The 22,319-nt window shown below is 42.4% G+C and overlaps 1 protein-coding gene across 12 annotated transcripts in view; it reads right to left on the bottom strand.

Moving 5' to 3' along the window:
• The window catches only part of LTBP1 (latent transforming growth factor beta binding protein 1), a 389,022-nt gene that overhangs the window by 220,552 nt on the left and 146,151 nt on the right, over positions 1 to 22,319 (bottom strand). For 6 of the 12 annotated variants that reach the window (XM_036119105.2, XM_078056164.1, XM_078056165.1 and 3 more), the window contains exon 1: positions 11,772 to 12,140. The exons of 1 other annotated variant lie outside the window; for it this stretch is intronic. In XM_036119105.2, coding sequence (XP_035974998.1) covers positions 11,772 to 11,994 — 223 coding nt within the window. In that variant the 5' untranslated portion in view covers positions 11,995 to 12,140. Of the gene's footprint in view, positions 1 to 11,771; positions 12,141 to 22,319 lie in introns of those variants that run through there. 5 more of the 12 variants (XM_078056161.1, XM_078056162.1, XM_036119099.2 and 2 more) reach the window with 1 other exon arrangement.

Raw genomic sequence — 22,319 nt, 5'->3', positions numbered from 1 at the left:
GAAAGTTGCAAAGGATTAACATATTTCAATTATATAGCATTTATATAACATTTCCTAATACAGTGTCACTCATAAGAATTCGGTAAGTATCATTAAATAAAGATAGTGTATCTTTTTGAAACCATTTTTGTTGAATTAGTAACACCTTAGATCTTTGCTACTCTGTGGGTGATGCATGGCCCCCAGCAGGATCCCATCCCCAGGAGCTTGTTAAGGAATGCAGAATCTCAGGCCCCATCCCAGAACCCCTGAATCAGAACCTGCCTTTTGTCAAGATTCACAGTGATTCCTGAGCACGGAAGGGTGATGGGCACTGGCTTAGACTACAGGTTCTCTATCAAAGTTGTATCTAACCATTGCCAACATCGGTGGTTTTCACAACACACACACCCCCAAAACACACCCGGCACTATGATCCAGAAGTCCAGCAGGGTGGGCTGGGCATCTGTACCTTTCAGTAATCCACAGGACCTTCTCCTGTAGAACTAGGACTGAGAACCACTGATACAGGGGTTGGAAAAGGAAGACATTTGAAGTCGGGTTTCAGCCAGAGCTCCTAACTACTATCATACCACCCTCACCCCCATAAACATTGTTATACAGGTGAATGCACTTCTCCTTCTAGAGGCTTCATGAAGTCACCTCCAACCTCTAACAAAATGTACAGTTAGATATACTTTTGTCTCAGGACTGATGAGGAACCCCATTCAAAATGATCAAACAGGATAAAAATGGCACACCCAATGGAGACACGCAAAGCAAGACAGGTTGAAAAGATAAGACACTGGACGCCTCCAACTTGAACCCTGTCCACGGCGGCCTGGGATGTGTCCGTTTGACTCAGCACTGACTTGTCAGGAGGGCTTGTTATTTGTGAATGAAGATGAAAGGAACCATTCACCAGCCACCAGCAAATTGTTAGGTTTTCTTGTCTAGATTTTGTCTTGAGGGAAGAGAGAACAGGACCTGATTTAAATCAGACCCTGATTTTAGCCACTGTTATTGCTGCATACCCAAATATTCAAACTCAGCCACCACTGGAGCCGGTCAAATTTCAAATAACCAGCTAAAATAGAGCCCAAGCTCTTGAATCCCACCCTGATTTCTAGGATGGACTATTACACAAATTGGACACTATTAGTCCCTCGTGCAGTATGTTTCTAAGAGTTAATTTCCTTAAACGAGATCCCTCAGAATTCTGAAGTTTTCAAGTGACTGCCAGGTAAAAAGAAGAAATACTTCTGGCAGAAAACGGTCTATAATATGATGAAGTTTGACAGAAGGGAAATAATAATTACTGTATGAACAGCACAGTCAGAAGGTCTTTTACCAAATAAGGTTATGATTTCTGCAGTGAATGTGTTTCAATAAGAGGATATTTTCAGCCTGAAGAGTTAGCTTCTTTTTCAAAATGCGTATAATACAGAGTAAATTCTGTTTAATGCTAATTCATCTATTTACCAAGTACACAACTTTGGCGTGAATTTTTTTTTTTCTTTTCCATACAACGTCATGGTTTTCTGGGCACATTACGGGGCTCTCAGATGTTTCTAATTACCCTCTCTGTACACCCAATAAAACATCTGGCTCAAAATGTTATTAATACCACAAGAAGATCCAGAGGGCTCATAAATCACCCTTTCTTCAGAAAGGGACAATGCAGTGGCAAAAAGTGACATATTCTAATCTTGCTAAATAAGGCTAGTTAAGAATGTTCCAGTGCACTTCCTAATTTGCCAGAAAAAAGGGCAGTGGTCTGCTTTCCTTACTGTAAAAAAATGTTAATGTCAAGTTTCCCTTTCACCTCTTCTAAGGAAAATTTGACGAAAATCAGGTTGAGTTTTTGCACTAGGAAATCTTAGAAACTCTTCATATTCCAGAACAAATTTTTATTGAATCTGATGGGCATATGAAGTTTGGTCTCAGAGTGAAGAAATTTCTTGTTACTGCCCAAAGTTTTCATTTTTCCCACCAAATCTTACAAAAGCCAACACTGCAGTCATGCCAGGTTTTTTTGGTAATTATTGCATGAGTCTAAATTCAAGATAATGGTGTCGAGCAGAAAACCATTCCTTAAACCCCTACTCTTCCACTAAAGAGAAAATCAAGGTCTTTTTTTTTTTTTTTAAAAATCAAGTTTCCATAAGTGTATCAATGACAGCATTACATTAAATTGGCAAAGGAAGGGCATCTGGCTCTTCTCATTTTATTTCTGATATGATTTTGGAGAATCGATCTCAAGCTTCCTAACTAGCTTTATCCTTCCCCATTTGGTAGTTATTTTATTTTCCTGGACTGCGTAACATGAAGATGACTGTGTGGCTGCCCTCAAAAACATTTTCGTATCATCTGTGAGGTGAGTTCCAGAAGGTTTTTCCAAAAATACAGAAATGCATTATTCCTCTTCCACTTGGAAAAAATACATATACCTTGATACTAAAAGCTGATAAAAACATTTGACTCTTATACTATAGATGCAAAATTGAGCCCAACGTGTATGCCAGTAAGTGCTGCAGATACATACCGTATCTCATAAATACGAGTTCAGTATTTATGTTCAGTCCAACTTCCTTAAATTTACTCTAACCAGGGAGCCCAGAGGTAAATTACACAATGACAGCAAAGCGAGTAGCACAAAGCAGGATCAAACGTTATAATCGTACATCCCTGGAGATGCCCCCATCTATGCACGATGATTACTTTTCCTCCTGACCGCAGTTTTCAGTTCCAAAATGTGCTACACTGTTTAAATGCTTTCACTCTTGTCAGCAGGCTTGGCAACACGCAAGAGCCTCCTGGGTAAGCCAGTGAAGCTCTCAAGAAGGAGCGGATCCAAGGCAGAGAGAACATGGTGCTACTACATTGTCTCCACCCTGACAATGATACACATTACTTTGTATGTAGGCTAACCTGCCCAGAGCTAGCCTAAATGTGAGCAAGCACACAGCCTTCTGTGCACTAAGAACAGAGGACCAAAGTGGAGAAGACAGAAACATCCTTCTATGTTTTTTTTTTGTTTTTTTTTTTAAGAACAGGAGAGAGGGGAGAGAAGGGGCAGAAGTAGAGAGATAATCTTAAGCAGGCTCCACGACCAGTGCAGAGCCCAATGCAGGGCTCAATCTCACAACCCTAAGATCATGACCTGAGCTCAAATCAAGAGTTGGATGCTTAACCGACTGAGCCACCCAGGCGCCCCTGTGTCTTTTTTAAAGATAGTGTGTCATCGGGATCAGTAAATGAAGGAACCATGGTGTCTGTGGTACAAAGGGAACATACCCTATCCAAACTCAAGGAGATGTAAGCACACTGCCCCGTATCACAGGACATAGAGGTTGTGAATTAACAGAAGGATTGGTTATGTTTGGGAAAGACAAAGTTCTTCTTGAAATCAGTCCAAGGAATCCATATACGCCCTCAGTCTGCTCCTTCTCATCAGCCTCAGGAAAGCACTGCAAGAGGTCAAGTCATTATTGCATTGTTTTACTAGTTTGGAATCAGACAGGTGAAATCACCAACCCAGGGTTCCAGAGCCATCAACAGTACACCTGAGCTAGAGCACCAGTGCCACCTGACAAGGTAATCACTAGAAGGAGAAAAGGAAAGAGAAAAAGCAGCACACAAGGAAGTATTTGAAATAGAGCTTGAAGATGTTCCTTAAGAGACTGCGGGTATTGGGGCGCCTGGGTGGCTCAGTCGTTGGGTGCCTGCCTTCGGCTCAGATCATGATCCCAGGGCCCTGGGATCAAGCCCCGCATCAGGCTCCCTGCTCAGCGGGAAGCCTGCTGCTCCCTCTCCCACTCCCCCTGCTTGTGTTCCCTCTCTCGCTGTGTCTCTCTCTGTCAAATAAATAAATAAAATCTTTAAAAAAAAAAAAAGAGAGAGAGAGACTGCGGGTATTTAGACAGACGTAGGAATGGGGAGCAGGGACAGCTAAAGGTACAGGAATCTAGCCGCCCTTGGCCATGAGTAGAAAGTACACCACAGTCAGTGTTCAAAATGTAAAATCCAAACTCCATACAAAGTACTACAAAGGTGTCCTTTTTCATGCATCTTGTAGTCACTGGAATATATTCTCCTATTCTATGTCCCCAAGCTCTATAAAGACTGCTCAGATGGTTATTGTACTCCTGTGATTTCAGTTGCCTGAGGATTCATGAGGAAGCTGTATCGGGTACAATCTCTGTGCCACCATTATGGGCACCCGCATAGACAATTTGCTCTGTCAACCCAGAAGCCAGAAGCATTCCTAAAGCAATGCGCCATGCTGGCAGCAGGGAGACCAACAAAAAGCAGATAGGTCCCTGTCCCCAAGCAGTTGAGAATTCAGTGGAATAAACAGGTAGGACAACAAATTAGGGAGAGGAGGCTTCGTCGCATAAGCAGCGCTTGGCTGAGTCCTGACAAAGCAGTGGGGGGCTGCCCAGGCTCGCTGGCCGGGGAAAGGCACCTGCCAGGCCGACCCAGCGGTGTGAACAGGGGCACGGCAGCACAGAAGGCGTGGCGCATCTGGGGACCTTTGGTAAGCGGAGCCTTGGTTGGGCAGAAGCAGAGATTAAGGTCGAATCATGGCCAGGGAGCCAGGCGGCAGCTTATCCTGGAAGCCCCAGCATGCTAAGCTAAGTAGTCTGGTTTTCCAAAGACCAACGCATGTGCTCAAGCTGAGTGACTAGGAAAGAATACACACTTTGAGACACTGTGTTACAGACTCCGAGGAATTCTGAAAGGTCATTTATTCTAGGCTAGCCAGCATTAACCCCATTAAGGAGTCCCAGCCACCCCCGTGATAGAGGCCAGGCATGGCTTACAAGGAACGATCGATCACACATGCCTTTCTCAGAGCTAGCAAACTGCTGAACACTTTTACCCACAGTTGTTTCTTTTCTTTCTTTCTCTTTTTTTTTTTTAACTGTCCTGACTACAGACATACTTTCATATACAACCACTCTGATGCCCCTCACCTTCTCAGCTTCGAAGATCTTCTTCTTCAACCAAAAGGACCTCATTCTCTCCTGATTTTGGCTCTTAGCATCAACTTATTGCCTCTCCTTGGTCCAACTAACCCTAGAATCACCTTTCCTTGCAGCCTTCCTCCACACTGGACCCTCCCCCTAAACACAAACACACACACATGCACACGCACGCGCGTACACACAAATACATTTGCCCTCACAACCAGTCTTATTTCCATTAAAAGCAAACTCCATACCAAAATCACATGATCTGTCTTATATAAAATATTGGAGAAAGAGGCGACACAGCTTCTTTGGTAATTCTTTCTTGTATCAAAGACCCTATACTTTTTATTATAAGTAACCAAGATTCCTTCTGCAATAATTCCAGGACCATTTTTACACCAAGAGACATGCTTGCCTCCATCCTCTGTGTATGAGGCTCTTTATCTACAGATATTATTAACAGGATTCCTTGATACAATGTGTGTGTGTGTGTGTGCGCGCGCGCACGCACCTATATACAGGTCAATAAAACCTAATCCAAGAAGACGTATAGGGCAAATTTGCCTGAACGCTCCAAACACCAGCCCTCTGGAGATGAACCACAAGTTATATAAGACAAACACAGTGATAGAGTTAGATTATAAAGTTTGTGATGTTCCCTCCCAGAGCTCACTACTCACTCCATTCAGGTCTCTGCTCAAATGTCCTCTCACCAGAGAGCCCTTCGGGACGGGTCTAAAATAGCAATGTGTACCTTCCACCACCACTCCCATCCCTACGCCCTCTCCCAAGTTTCTATTTCTTCATAGCAGTTATCATTACTTGGCATATGTCCAGTTTTCCTTACATGTTGTATATTGTGGTAGTATACATTTGATTGTAGTGTATACTCACACTATAGCTTAGGTTTTTTAATTTTTAGTTGTGGTAAAATACATGTAACATAAAATTTACTATCTTAACCATTTTTAACTGTACAGGTCTGTACTGTTAGGTCCATTCAGACTGTTGAGTATTCCAGCTCCAGAACTTTTTCATCTTGTAAACCTGAAGCTCTCTACCCGTTAAACAGCACTTCCTTATTTCCCCCCTTTCCACCAGCCCCTGGTAACCACCATTCACTCTCCCTCTGTGAATCCGACTACCTAGGTAACTCATACAAGTAGAATCCTGTACCATTTGTTACTTTGTGACCGGCCCATTTCACTTAGCATAATACTATCAAGGTCACTCACATTACTCAGCCACACTGCATTTTTTTAATGTTGCAGGGACAAGTGTCTGTTTTGTTCATTGCTGTATTCCTAATGCCTACACCAATCCTTGGCACATAATAGGTGCTCGATAAATATGTTAAATAAATTAATGTTCCTAATATCACTTCCACAGCTCAAATAAAATAAACAAGAAAATGCTTTACATTAATGGCATTTATTCAGTATCAGAAAATATTTGGAGAAGATTAAATATATTTGGGAGTAGTTTCTTTGATAAGTTCTTAAACAGTCCAAATTGCCCAAATGGCCAGCAACCACTTTTTTTTAGTTTTGTATTAGATCATGTTTAAAAACATAAAATCTATACGATGCATCAAGGGGAAAATATACTTAGCAGTTAATTTAAGAGTGATATGCTGGCATTTCACTGGTTTTTGTGCTGGATAAACATCAAGGGATCCAAACAAAGACACTTGGTAGAGGACGAAAGACTCACTGTCTGAACTAAGTTGCCAGAAAAAAAATCTTAATGCTCCCCCCTCCCTGAGCAGTTATTGGTTTACTGATTGCCTCAGTGAGAGGGAACTGTTCTTCCCTCCTCACAAAGAGATCCCACATAATGCGTGTTAACAAAATGAACTGCTTCCATTCCTCAAAAACACTTCAGGACGAAGTTGGTTTTGTGAGACATATGGGGGAAAATTCCCAATGCAGGCCAGCAAGCCAATGTCAAAGCTGTTAAAAGCAGCTAGAGGTTGTCATCTATTATGAGCTGTTCAAAAGCTTATTTACGCTATTAAAACCTTAGTTTCCTGCCTTCAAAAACAGAAAACTTCCTCCTTTTTACAAAATGGTAACTATCTCTGTCCCCCTTTCAGAGGACTTTAGTAAGTTCTGAAAAAGTCCAAATTCCTAAGCTTGGAATTCAAGGTGCTCTCCAGCCTTGCCCCAACTCGTTGACCTTCCCAGACTTGTCATGTATCATATCATTACCTTTGGTGTTTCCCACATTTAGGTGAAACTACTCCCACTTCTCAGAAACTACCCGTGCCTTCTTGTCTCTATGCCTAATTCTAACAGGTAAATTCTTCCCTCCCATATCAACTTTGCCTCCCTTCTATTTCCCATCCATCCACATTTTAGAACTTAAACAATGCTTCCAGTCCCACTGCCCCCACCAGTCTACAATCTGGCAACGTGCGTTTACCCAGCTCCCACTATGAGTAAGCCAACATGGGTAGCAGCTGGGATAGCAGGGTGAACTAAAGAGGAAAGGCGCATGCCACTCCTTGTCTCCCGAAGCATCCCTCCCTCAGCTGGACGTGGTATCTCCTTCTCGGGGCTCCTGCGAAACATCTTCTACCTTGATTTAGATTTATTTACACATACTCCTCATCTCCCCAGAGCAAAAGCTCTCAGCGGACAGCTTTATGATTTATCTTGGAAAATCTAATACGGTGTTTTATACATACTCACTTGGCAACATGGAGAGCAGGAGGTATCTGGGACAGAAAAACCTAAGTGAGAGTCACCTTTAATCAAACCACCAGGGCCCTGGTACTCACATCCACAGAACATGAATACTATAATTTACCTCTCTCAGAAGAAGTAAACATCAAATGAAGTAACATATGGGATGCTCATGGAAACTAAGTCCCCTGTAACTCTTCAGAGAAAGCAGCATCATATAAACCAAATGTGTTATTTTAGCCATCATGATTGCTTTTCACTGGTTCTACAAATAAGCTATGCCATGGATAGTATTATTTTATTTCAAATATTCTAGTTGTGACAACATGAATTTCTGTGTTCTCCTTATTAGGGGGACTTACGACTCTATAAACAACTTTAAAAATACCAGGAGGTCATCTTCATTATATCCCTATGAGTGGAAAGAATCCATTAAAACAACAATGGTTAACCTGCTGGCCCACTCAACTGGGAATTTGCTCCCCTTTTTTAAAAAGGCAAAGGTGGGGAGAGCAAAGAGGCAAAGCTCAGAATGTCACAAAAAAAATTATTATCATTAGAAATCTGCTTTAAAGGAAATGCCATTTAAGGTAAATATTCTGTTACATCATATCAATATCATGTTCATAAAATTGAATTTATTCTAGAATCTCAAGAGTACTTCCCTTGGATATCATCCTCATTCAGACTTCACAGTCAGTGGAAGTCATACCTTAGATTTCTCCAACTGGGGGTGCTTGCCTAGCTGAGTCAAGGGGTTGATCTCAGGGTTGTGAGTTCGAGCCCCACGTTAAGTGTGGAGATTACTTAAAAATAAAATCTTAAAAAAAAAAAAGATTTCCCCAACTGAATACTCAAGAACAGAGACTATGTGCTTAATCGTCATGAAAAATACACCTGCCTCTCACATCTAAACAGCCCAGACTCACCATCACCACAGACCAGAAAGACGACCACAGAAGCAACACAAAAAAAGGAAGAAATGAGTATCACCCCGTGTCTGCTACAGAACCACCCGCTATATACACATTATTACCTGTTTTGTGTGGCCAGTGACCTGAACCCAAGAGGATCTAAAACCAGAACATGCCCAATGGCCATGATGAAGCCAGGACTCCAACCCAGGGCTGCTGGTTTCTGAGCTGTCCATTCTCTATCAGACCACCCGTCCTTCCCACAAAACCCAACTCCACGAGGTCCTTTCACCTGTGTCCCTCCTATACTTTGTGGTCAGACCCCAGGAAACTAAGTAAACAGATGACCTAAAGAGATCTAAGTTCTAGTCCCAGCTAACAGACTTGCTGTGTAACTAAGTCAAGCTCCCTTATACCACCACCTAAGTTTCCTTATCAAAAAAATGTTAATATTATGTGCCCCAATTCCTTCAAAAAAAAAAAAAAAACACCAACCTATAAATCACCATGGAAATGTTCAAAATTATTTGTGTTCTGATTATCAAAATGGATTATTTAGTTAAGCTGCCTTGTCTTTGAAGTCCATATGGTTTTCCCAGTATTATTTTGAGTCCTTGGAGGACAGTCAGCAAACTGTGCCACTCAGCTCAAACCTGGCCCACCGAAGGTTTTGTACGGGACCACACCCAGGCTGGTATGTATCGTCTATGGCTGCTTGCAAAGCCACTGCAGAGCTGAGCAGCTGCACACTGTAGAGCTTGTGTTGCAAAGTCTCAAGTATTCACTATTTGGCCCTTTACAGAAGAAGTTTGCTAGCCCCCACATCTGACATACCAGAGGCCAAAGAGAGTAGCTAACAAGTTACGATGAATTTTGAATTTGCCCCAAGCTGTTCTATTTTCCATATACATATCTTATTTGTCAAAAGATTTAATATATCATAAGCAAATATAAATAGACAGAAAAACCACTAAGTTAGAAAGCCACTTTCTTGTAAATAATAAAGCTATATTAAACAAACTAAATCCACAAAGATATAGGTCTAAAAAATGAATTTCTAAAACTTTCTGTATTTCTGAAGAATCACAATCTGTGAGTTCTACAGAATTACCCTTCTTCGAATAAAAAAAAATGTAAAACTTCTCCCACAAATTATCCAATATTTGAATTTAAATAAAGAGAAGAGGAAAATGGCTGAGGATATAAATGAAGTATTTCCCAGGACTGCCAATGTGAAACTTTATTACCAAGCCCTCTCTCTCTCTTTTTAACTACTCTGCCAATTCTTTTGTGGCAGAGTTGAGTTCTGGTTTTGAAATTTTTTTGTGTGTAAATAAGTTTGCTCCGTTTTATATTGTGAATAGGCTACGTGTATCCTGTTCCTAAACATCTGCTTAAATGCCAGACAGGAAAGTGTGCAGCATGTTTTAACAAGTAGACTTCCTCTGTTTCTCAAAGCCTTCAAATATTTAGTTTCAAAATGAATACACTGTAAGCCAAAAAAAATTACCACCCATCCGATTACTTTGTCATTCCTACTGTAAAGATTTATGAAAAATGCAAGGAGGAGGGGGAGGGGCCGACGCTGTTGATGGAGCTGGGAAACACATGCGAGCAAGGAAGGCAACCAAGAAAAGTAAAAGTGGGAAAAAGCCATTAAGCCCGTAACAACCTCCTGGGAGCTGCCTTTTCTCTTCCCCTCATTGTCTACAACCCTCCAGAAAATAGGATTACTTGTTACTCATAAAAAGTCCTAAGATTTTAAAGACAGACTGAATTTCAGAGGTCACTAAGCATAAGCCATTTGTTTTATGGATGAGACCAAACTGAGGTCCAGAAACAGTAAGTGTCACACCCTGTGGATTAGGTAGTGGCAGGACCGGGACCAGAATCTAGATTCCCGATCCGCAGTTCAGCACACTTCCCACGAGACTCGGCTCTCTGCCCTGCGAAGCGTAATGTGCCACTTGGCACCTACCAGCTAAATTCTTTTTAAAATATGCCCAAACACCCTTATCGTGGCCAGGAAATTCACAATACCCTTTTAAATAGTATCTATGGGCACATGTTTTTTCCAAGTACAGACTATCCAGAATACTGCTTTGACCTCAGCAGGACTGGGAGTCACAATAAAGCAGCAGAATAATCAAAGAGCTAATAAGGACCTCAGGCTGTCCCCTTGTGTTTTGTCTTGATGATCATCAGTTTGAAAGAGACACCCTCTCTCCTACCCCCCCAGACACACACACTCAAGACTAAACAGCAATATTCCATAAAAAGACCAGATCTAGCCAGTGTTATTATCTGTCTGACATTTGGGTTATTCTTGTGAGTAACTCATAAAGTAATGTGGGTGTCTGTGATTATTTGAGTACACATGGCAAACCATAATTGGTCAAAAAATAATAAAAGACATTTTTCCATGACAAAAATACTGTATTGCATGACAACACGGCTGTGTGACAGTGTGACAGCATTCAGGGGACCGCAATACTTTCTCCCTTTACGAGAAAGTAAAAACAACACAAAAATTTTAAAGGAAAAAGCTTTCTTTTCAGTAAGCCACACAGTTCATATTTAAATTAGTTATGAAAGATTAAAAGGTTTGGAGCACTGACAGTAAGCCACTAGCATTTTTTTTCCCCTAGATCCCTGTCATATATCAATCTATAATTCTGCCTTTTGATACAGAGCAGAAATGTGGTGAAAGATTCAAGTCCATATTCCTTTCTACAACTGAAATGCAGTTTTTGACAATTTTTAGAATTTTTTTTAGAACATGACTGCTCATCCAGTAAAACTTTTAACTTCATCACCACGATCCACACTTTGTAACATGAGGCAGATCTAATGCAAATTCTCCTTATGACCGGGCAGATAAAAATCTGAAGCTGATCAGTGCAAGTTGTGTGCGAGGGTCTGAATCTAAAAAGCGATTCCCTTCTGTCCTATGGACACCTCCCATCGCCATGGGCTGCGTAAATGATAGGCACTAAGGGGCAACAGTGTAGCTGCCATTGCTCTGAGAAGCCAAAAAGCAGGTTAACAATTATTCTGAAAGTTATTTAAAAGAGCTCTCAGAAGAAGCATATTCGGACTCAGAGACAGAAACCCATTCAAGCAGAGAGCAGTGTGAGTAGAGGAGGATGTCTAAACGCTACGCTCTCATACAACTCTATGCAGTAAGGACAGTTAGGCACCGTGGAGGAACTCACCCACTCGGAAGTTCGTGGCCGTCAGGGTGTCGGCAGCATGACCATTCTCACTAATGAGAGTGGTGGTGTTCCCCTTCTCACAGCTGTTCTGACAGCTGCCCTTGGTGCAGGTCACTTTACAGATGCTCGGAGTAAAGACCACCTTGATGCGGCCAGTGTGGTTACTCACTAGGAGCGGAGGCAGGGAGAAAAAGAACAACAAACACATCAGCTTAGTATCCATGAACGTGCCTTGGAAGGTTTTTTAAAAAAAAAAAAAAAAAAAGGAAAAAAGAAAGGAGAGGAGAGGGGGGACGAGAGAGCCCACAACCCGACAGGTTTAAGGAAAGAGGGAAGCCTTTAGTGCGCGCTGCTCTGTATCCAGTGGTGTCTCTGAAACAGGAGTAGGAAGCTTAGCAAACAGAACTCTGGGATGCACTCCAAAACCACATTTGAAGTCGAGTCACTGGAGTGGGATTACTAACCACAATGCTGCACTTTATTCACGGGCAGACAAAGAGCACTACGGAGGGCACGACGTGAAAGAGCCAACCCTGACAGGCAGATGTAATGCAAAGAGGTTGGCCATGCACCTCGTGGTGAATAAACTCCTGTGTCCTCAACTTGCATACTTTCCCGGTTTCTCCACTTATTAAGTCACTATTTGCAGTCCGACCCCTGGAAATGTTTTAGGCATGCGGCATGTCTGAAAACATCTGTCTCAAATCTCCTGGCACTCTCAGCTGAAGTGATCAAATCCTGTGACGCAGCTGTGGGAGCCCATTTCTTTTTCACAACTCTGGGGCATTATTTCTCCACATTAATTTATACAACCTGTATTTTGTTTTACTGTAAACAGGGTCCGTCTAAGAAAACGGGAGGCCAGGTTGCGAGGCTCAAGGGCTGCGTCTGTTCAAGCACCACCCCGGAGCCCTCGCTGCGGCTCTTCATAGGCCACCTCAGGCAGGTATTTCCTGCATTCGCGTGGCCCTCTCCTTAAAACCAAATGCGATAACCTGACTGCACAGCAGAGGCAGCAGAGGATCACAGAATGGGCACTGATCTCACAGTCAGACTCTGGCTTATAAACCTGGCTCAGCCGAGGTGTGACTTTGGACATGTCATTTCACCTTTTCTACAAAACACGAGGGAATTGCAGCTGATGTTTTCGAGCTAGTTCTAACTTTCAATGTCTCTATCAGGGGTCAGCAAACTGCAGCCCGGGGATCAAATCTGGCCCTCTGCCTGCTTTTATAAATAAAGTTTTATTGGAACACAGCCACACTTCCTCCTTTACATATTCTCTACGGCTGTTTTGCGCTGCAATAGCGGAGCTGCACAGAGGATGTCGGAGCTCACCCCGAACTGCCATTCACGGCCAAGTCCCAATCTAGACTCCATGGCAAAGTGCAACACAGAAACTCTAGTCTGACTTCTATGTCTGTGATATGTCCCCATCCAGCTTGTTCCTCTTTCCAGGAGCCTAGGCAGAAAGCAAAGACAGTAGCAGCAACTGGAGACAGATGGTTCATCTCTGAGACTAAGGATGGCAGGAAGTAGTACCCTTCCTATTGCCACTGTGTTATTCTAGAAGCCAAGGAGAGACTAGCTCTGGGTCAGCCTTTCTGTGGCCATCCCCTGACTACCAGAAGCAATTCTGCCCCTTCATAGTGCCTCGGTCTGACCAAGATTATATTTTCAGGAAATCATCCAAGAGGCCTCTATAGACCCTCAACAAAATAACTGTGGTCAGATCTGAGCTTGGAAACAAAAAACCTTAACAACAACAACAACATTAGAATTTCAAAGCTGGAATTGGGGTCTCAAAGGTCCTCTGACACAACATTATTTAAACATCTCTAGTGACAGGTTGCTCATTATCCACTGAGATAGCACATTCTAGTTATAAGCCATTCCTAGCAAGTGCTCTTCCTTCTTGAGCTCAAGTGTGGCAGTTGCACCCATTAATCCTGACTCCACTCCCCATGGTTTCACAATCTAACAATGCCTCTTCCACATGCTAGCCCTTCAACTCCTCAAAGAGAACTACCAAGTAAGCAAAGAAAGCTCAAGTTAGCAGGAACTTGAAGAGATCGGCTTGGGTTGGCCCTCTCACTTAACACAAGAAAACGGTTCTTCCAGAAGAGAAATAGCCTCAGTTCTTTTCAAATGTTTTTCCAAGACGATTTCCCATTCTCATTCAGTGGTTCTAACACAAGAGATCAAGACACATAGTGTGAAATGGGGAGATATCCTAGGGGCCGACCGGATCTTCCAGCACCTTGCAAAATGGCATCCAGAAACTTTTTCTATAATGGGCCAAATAATAAATATTTTAAGGCTATAGGCCTGATGGACTCTGTTGGCAACTATTTAACTCTGTTGTGGTAGCAGGAAAGCAGACTGTCAAAAACAATATGCAAATGAATGGTTGTGGCTCTGTTCCAATAAAACTTTATTTAAAGAAACAGTTGCCAACCACTGCTTTGAACGCTTATACAACATCTAAAATTTTTGAGTGTACCCAGAAATTTAAAAAACTACAATAGGATGTTAATTCCACAATCAGGCAAAATTCATATAGTTCGACTTATTTTTTTTTACAGTAGCACACACACTCACACACAAACCAGCTCACACTCAAAATTGTCAGACTATGCTTACAAATATCTTGAGAATACTTTGTGTATCTAAGTGTGTGGAGCCCATTTAAAAAAAGAGATACAACATCATCCCACTTCAAAAGAATATAAACTTCTATTTTTTCTGGCTCTTGGTACAATAATGAAATTAGAAATGGTGTGCCAACTATTTTGTCTTCTCTGGCATTAACTCGTGGCACCAGCAGCTGCCATGCAGATGCTCAGACCGTCACCTAAATTATGCTCACTTAGGCGAAGAGAGACATCCAAAGAAAGCAAGCACTTAATCATTATTCGCATTTCACCTCTCAGCTACAGTAGTCACTTTATAGGCACTCGAGATTCTCCAGGCCTATTGTTTTTAAAATCTTATTCTATTTCTTAGCCAAAAAAAATTTTTTTGGCCTGGAATCATTTGGATTTTCAAAAGGCGGAGACAGTTTCATATGACTTAATTCTGATTTTTATAACGTTCACATCTTCTTGGAAGAAGACACACTTATTTCATATTTCCCTTTGTGTTTTACTAACATTCTGCTATAAAGTAGTCTAATTCTAAAGCAGACACATAATCTCAGCGGGTCCTCTTGTCTTCACAAAGCATTGACTTCTTCATTGTAATTAGCTTTTTTTTCCACATCAATCTCCCAATCAGTATTGAAAAACTCACAACTTCTTTTGACACTAGGTGGTCATTTGTAGCTCTCACAGGATCTCTGTAAATATTAGATGGGTTAGAAAATACACTCTCCCATCCCCTTGTAAAAATCATTTCTATGTATCTACTAGGGTATCATGCAGAGTTTAACCTTCAAGGTACCCAAGAGTAAGGTAAACTGCTCTGAGTTTCAAATTCCTCACATGTGACAAGTTCAAGACAACACCACCCATCTGTTAAGAGTTTGGTGGGAGTTCACCAACAGTGGCTGTGAACTTTCCTCCAGAGACTCCTTGGTCTGCAAGAGGCAATCTTCCTCAAATGCTTTGAGTAAACTAATACTCAAGAACCCCACATGCCTGCATACAGGAGGTACCTAATAAATGTAGAATACACGAAGTGACCCCAAGGAAGACAGTCGAACCCCACGGAGATCATGAAGTCACAGGATGCTGGAGACCATTCTGCTCTAAGGCCTTGCTTCACTGGTGAGGAGACTGAAGCCCATGGCGAAATCAGCAGTCAAAGACCATCCCTGGAGTGCTAATAGCTGATTAAGAATCACAAATCTGGAGGGGGCGCCTGGGTGGCTCAGTCGGTTAAGCCTCTACCATTGGCTCAGGTCATGATCCCAGCGTCCTGGGATCGAGCCCCGTGTTGGGCTCCCTGCTCAGCGGGGAGCCTGCTTCTCCCTCTCCCTCTGCCCCCATCTTGTGCTCTCTCTCACTCACTTTCTCTCTCAAAGAAATAAATAAAATCTTAAAAAAGAAAAAAAAAAAGAATTACAAATCTGGAAGGCAAAAGTCAGGCCAGTCAGGAGTTAACAGGGAAAGCTGCTGGCAGAGCCTTCAGGCTTGGTCCCTCTGATGAAAAAAAATGTAATTTTTAGATCCCTGTGGGTAAATCAGCCCCAGAAATCTGAAGCAAGTGCTTTCAAACCTTGCATTTTAGAGGCCTTGGCCAGTGTGCTCGCTTCGGCAGCACAGATAATAGAGGCCTTGGCTAGAAACATAGATTGCCTGGAGCCAGGGAGCACCTCCACCGGGCCTCCCAGCCAGCGCGTCAGTCAAGACACTCAAGAGTCAACATCCTGTCTGCAGGGTCTGCCAGACCCTGTGCGAATTTCACCCTCCAAGAAGACGCACTGGCGCATGCTTTAAAACAAACCACAGACATTCAGAGCGTATGGTGAATGGGATGGAAGTGAAGCCGATATCCTCCCAACAGGAACAGCTTTCACTTCAGCTTCCCGATCATTAACGACGGAGAAAAACCCAAAAATGTAAAAATGGTTCTTGACAAACGGACTTCAGTCTAGAGAAGAGCCCAGCTGCCATCTTTCAGTCATTAGCCCAGGATGGGACCAAAAGTGAAGGCAGCCAAAGAAATAAATAGCACAAGTTCAAGACCCACATCAGATGTCATGCACAAATACAGTCTCCTCCACATTTATCCAGAATGCCGTGACAGCACATCAGCATTCATCCAACTTAAACAAGAGGGACCAACTGGCACAGACAATATCCTCGGTGGAGGAGAAGCACCTCCTCTGTGGTTAAAAGCCATCACCCTGCCCATTAACTGAGGCTGCTTAAAGAGACTTCGAAGCTCATTCAATACACAGGTCACATGTGAGAAACGGGGCAAAGGGCTCATTCTCCTGCTGCAGTCCACTGCTTGCCTGAAGACGAAGAATTCTTTGAAGGACAAATCATAAAAGTATTAAATAATGCTTCGAATAACAGGAGTTCGTTGTTCTGCTCTCCGGGCTTGCTTAACTCCTCGTGGACTATTAAAATAATTCCCACAGAATACCGTGTTCCTCGAGAAACATGCCGTGCAGACAAACTAGTATGAGATCTATTACTTCACCGCGTGGCTCCAGTCCTGGAACAGACTTCTAGTTATCATGTGAGCACCTCCTCAGATAAGACTCTAGTAGGAGTTACATTCCAGGACCATCTCTTGAGGTTTTTTTCCAGATGGATGTAACTAAATGAAGAAGTAGAGGAAGAACTACATGCTACACAGTTGATACACGTTAAAGGAAAGACCATGTGAGTTTCCTCTCCCATTCAATTCTCCATTGATATCCACTCAAGGCAACTATGTCAGTTACTTATCTCTCTCACAGGTATATACAAGATTTCCTTTCCTTTTTATACATTTAAGGAGATAAACTCTTCTTTGCCTTTCTATGGGTCCATTAAATCATTTAATGTAAGAGTAAGTTTCTGGATACATTCTGAGTTCCTTACAGAATTGCCTACTGCTCATCAAAAACCAGGTATCAACTATACACCATGTTTGAGAATGTGAGTACAATCCCCAAAATATCCACTTGGGCAGAAATGTAGCAGCAACCTAGTCACGCACTCTCTTGTATGACCTCACTCCCTGATTCACTAAGAAAATAAAAGCTCTAAAGACCCAGGCCTACCAACTTACCTGAATCTGCAGCTGTCCTGCCTTCCCCCTGACGAAGGATGGGGTTCTAGCTAAAGTCAAGCCCCCTCCCCTCCCCCCCAACACGCCCTGGCTAAAGTAATGGATCCCTTCCTCTCTTACAGACTCAAAGACTTGCTCTCTTCTCATCTGTGTTCGCATGCAAACACGTTGCACTCTTGCCCAAATATCAAGAATACCACTCCTTATTGTCTCCATTCCTCTCTACTGCAGGTAATGCTCTATTTCTCTGCTCTCCTTACAGCAGAACTCCTCAAAAGAGCTGCTCTACTAGCTGTCTCCACTGCCTCCCCAAGCATTCTCTCTGGAACCTGCTGCAGTTAAGCTGCTGCTGTCCATACTTCACCAAAACTGCCCTTGTGAAGGTCACCAGGGTCTCCATATTGCCAAATTCAATGGCAAATTCTCTGGGTCTTTCTTCCTCATTCAGCCTCTCTGACACACAAGGACACTGCTTCATGATACACTTTCTCCACTGGGCTCCTAGGTCACTCTACTCTTTCATGGTTCTCTCCTACCTTGCTGGCCACTGCTCTTCATGACCCTATCCAGGGGAGGGCCCCAGAGCTCAGCCTCTGTAGCCTTCTCTTTTCTATACTGACTTCCTGGATGAGATCATCCTGTTCTATCTCATGGATTTAAAGACTATCTACAAACTTATGTATAGAAAATGTTTAACTCTACCTGGACCACCTCTACCTTGTATGTGTGTTCAACCAAGAAACCAATGGTCCAACTGTTGATGGGCCTTTCCTAAGTAAATATCTAACGTCTAACAGACACCTCAAACAAAATGTATTCAAAATTAAGCTTTGATTCCTTCCTGTACCCACATACAAATTTGCTCCTCTTCAAGTCTTCCCCCATCTCAGAAAATGGCAAGCCTATTCTTGACTGGGGGTGGGGGGTTGTCCATCTGAGACTCAATACAACAGCAAATCCTGTTAGCTCTCTTTCCAGAGGTAACAATTTCTCACTACTTCTGTGACAAACACTCTGGTACAATCCATCATCATCTTCGGTCTGGATTATTTCAACAGGCTCCTAAACCAGACTCCCTGCTTTCACCTTTGCCCTCCTGCAATTTATTCTCCTCACAGCGCTCAGGGTATCTTTTCTAATTTATGTCCGTGAGATCATAGCATTCCTTTCAGTGGCTTCCCATCTCAATCAGAACACAAGCCAAAGGTCTCACAATGGCCAATGGGGGCGTCCACGGCTGCAACCTCTGACCTCATCTCCCACAACCCTCCTCAACCCATTCACTCTGGCTTCCTTGCTATACTGGGCATGCTTCTGTCCCAGGCCCTTGCACCTGCAGTTCCCTCCGCCTAGAATACTCTTCCTCTTCTATATGCAGCTTCCTCCCCCACTTCCTTCAAGACTTCTCCAGAATGTCAGATCATCAGGAGGCCTTTCCTAACAACCTGACATAAAACTGCCAACAGCCCCACACATTACCTATCCCCCATACTTTGCCCTACATTTCCTATTTATTATAAACATACTTCATATATTTGTGTTTGATTATCATCCTGAGAACACAAACTCCATGATAGCAGGAATATATCTGGTCACCATTATATGCCCAACATGTTTCTCATTGTAAGTGCTCAAGAACAGTAACTGAATGAACAAACTAAATTGAAAGAAATTAAATAAATATTTAACTATGGGTTAATTGCCAGTAGTGTTAAAATAATAAAGAATACTCCTATTAAACCTTTAGCCCTAAAACATACTTGCTGTATGCTGTATTTGTCAAAGAGAAATGTTTTAGCCATAAAAGTTTCAAATCAAGGGAAAACACAGTTGTTATTCAGGAAACCCTGCAATCATTACAAAACAGTTTTCCCAAAATCATTAAAATATTACCCAAAAATGGCCAATGACATAAAAAGTGAAGATTTTCATTTAAACATGCCAATGAGAGAATAACTGAATAAACAGGAAATAGAAATTTCTCAAAACACTTTTTCAAAAGAAAAACATTTGCTCCCAAAGTTTCACAACATATTATGCAGAAATCAAACTGACACATGATAGAAACCTCCTTTAATTTTGTAAATAAGAGTTACAATGACGTGTAAGGAGTTTTTAAACTCATTTTTATTCACTAAGTATCCATCCCCTTTGTCAGGCAAAGAACTAGGAAATTGAAAACACTACTACCGAGATTCTGTGAGCCTGGTATGAATTGCCACTGGGCCATAAAACCCACCCAATAACCCAACCATGTTGGGGGATGCCCATGAGAACAAGCCCCATGTCAGGGCTCAGCACCGAGTCTGCTTGAGATGCTCTTCCTCTCCCTCCCTGTCGGTCCCTCCCCCTGCTCACGCACCTGCGCGCACACACACTCTCACAAACAAACAAACAAATAAAATCTTATGAAATACATGTTGGTTCCCAGCTCAGGGAGACTGGCCAAGAGACTAGCCAGAGATTCACCAACAAAGACAGTAGATTTTGTCCCAAATTTCTACAGATTTCAGGAGTCAGGTCTAATATCCTATTTCGTTCAGTCTTTGTTTTACCTTGACTCAAGACATAAAATCTCAGATTGTCACCTATCACCTGTCACATTTTCTCAGCCTTCAATCTTGCCCTGCCAACTGGACTCCATGCAACACACCCTGAGACATGGGCTTTGTTTTCATCCTCCCTTTTTCCTCCTTGGGGTTTCTACTCTTTAAATACCAACCATAAGTTCTTTTCTCTAAAAATATTTTTTAAAAGATCCTATTTTTATCTCTGGAACAAAATCAAGTATGTTTGAAGGTGTAATATATTTTACAGTCAGAAGACTAACTTTTCCCCAACAAGTGGCTCATCTAGCAGGATCTGGCCCAGTGTTTGGGGAAAGAAATACAGTCAGTACGAAAAGTGGAAAACCAGCAAAACAACCGATGGCTTTTTGACATGTTCATATTCTGACCTTTTTTTGTAAAATAATTTCTTTAACATCCCCTGAGGGGATTCAACCATCTAGGCATATCCAGCTAATGCATAAAGAACACCCAGGGAAGTTCAGGACAGGCTCTGGACTGCAGTCCAGGGAAAGAGGTGACCACACTCTAAGGCACCTCAGTCCTGGCATCCTGAACTGCACCAGGCTGTTTCATAGGGGTTCCTTTGACATGACTTTAAAAACTCTCCTGTCTAAAATATATCTGGAAATCTCTGCTCCTAATCTTGAATACCAGGGAACCTACCATTGTCAATCTATCCAGAAGGGATGGTGGCATTTGAAATGCTGTGGCCATTCCCCGGGATTCCTGGGTGGCTCAGTCGGTTCAGTGTCTGACTCTTGGTTTCAGCTCAGGTCATGATCTCATGGGTCATGAGACTGAGCCCCACGTCGGGCTCCACACTCAGCAGGGAGACTGAAGATTCTCTACCTCTGCCCCTCTCTCCACACACGCTCTTACACTCTCTCTCTCAAATAAGTAAATCTTAAAGAAAAAAAGAGAGAGAGAAATACATCCCCAAGGTGACAGGACTTAACATAAAAATTTCATAACATAAAAGGAGCAAAGAAGAAGGGGGGGGGACTCACTGTACCCATGTTCTCAATTCTGAATTGAGAATGTAATCTACCACCTGGATCTAGAATCCTGACAATTATGGGAACCACACTTGGGGAGGTTTGAGTGAGTTTGTCCAGGGAGTTGTTTTGTTTTGTTTTTTTGGCATCAACCTTCAAGATGCTACTCCCTCTAACAGTTTGTTTCCCAAGGGAGAAATACCATTTAAAAGATGCATTTTTTCACGTGAAAATCTCTACCTCCCTTAAAAAACCCACACTGGACTTTGCAGCAGCACAGCTAGAGATCTCACACACAACCGTGGGAGGACAGGCTTCCTACAGCTGAGAAGAAAGAACTTCACTGCTGTCCCTGAACCCAGAGAACAAGGTGTGGAGCAGTGAACACTTACATGTCTTCTAGCTCTAGTCCTCATACATTCTGGCTAGCTTGCACAGTCTCCTTACAGAAAGCATGGGTTAGATACGCTTCACATGATTTGAATTTTCTGTGCCTTAATTTTGGAACAGAATTAGGTTTTATTTATCCCCACATTTGTTGTCTTTCCAAAGAGAAGTAAATGGAGGCATTTGTTATCAGTCTATCACTCATCATTTCCATAAATAACATCTGTTTGTTTGTATGTGGGGAAGCAAGTCTGACTCAAAAGACAGATTACCTACTGGGTTATTTGTTTACCAAAGAACAAATTTCATGACTTATCACAGGCTTGATTAAGTGGGGGCCACTTCTCCTGAGGGTCCCAGATTGTATCTACCATATGCTTTGAGAATTAGGATTCCATATAATTCATACCGGTTATGACAAATATTTTTGACAAACATTTAACATCAAACTCCTTAAAAGAAAGTTGAGATCCTTTCCCATCTAGACTGAATCTAGCCTCACATCCTACAGCATTCCAGAGAGAGTCTGGGCACTAGCCGAACCAAACTGCCCCACGGTCCTCACTCACATGCCTACTTAACTTCACATGTAGTTTTCTCCCCCTGGAAAACCTTTCCTCCTTTTTCTCCACCTCTCATCCTCTTGAACCAACCCACTTACCCCCTCCCTACACAGTTTTCAGCAACCTAGGCATGCCAGATTAGACAGTGCATCTCTCCATTTTTACCCGGCTTTTAGCACATGAGTCTATTTACGTATATTTTCCTACCTTACCAATCTTCCTTTGGCCTCAATCAAGCCCAAGAAAACAGTCTGTATTCTTATCCTCCTTCTCTATTTGTAACAAATGTCTCACCTGGTGGTTTTC

This window comes from Halichoerus grypus, chromosome 10 (genome assembly GCF_964656455.1).
Source record: "Halichoerus grypus chromosome 10, mHalGry1.hap1.1, whole genome shotgun sequence".
In the NCBI taxonomy this organism is placed as follows: domain Eukaryota; kingdom Metazoa; phylum Chordata; class Mammalia; order Carnivora; family Phocidae; genus Halichoerus; species Halichoerus grypus.
This window is presented reverse-complemented; position numbering and strand designations above follow the sequence as displayed.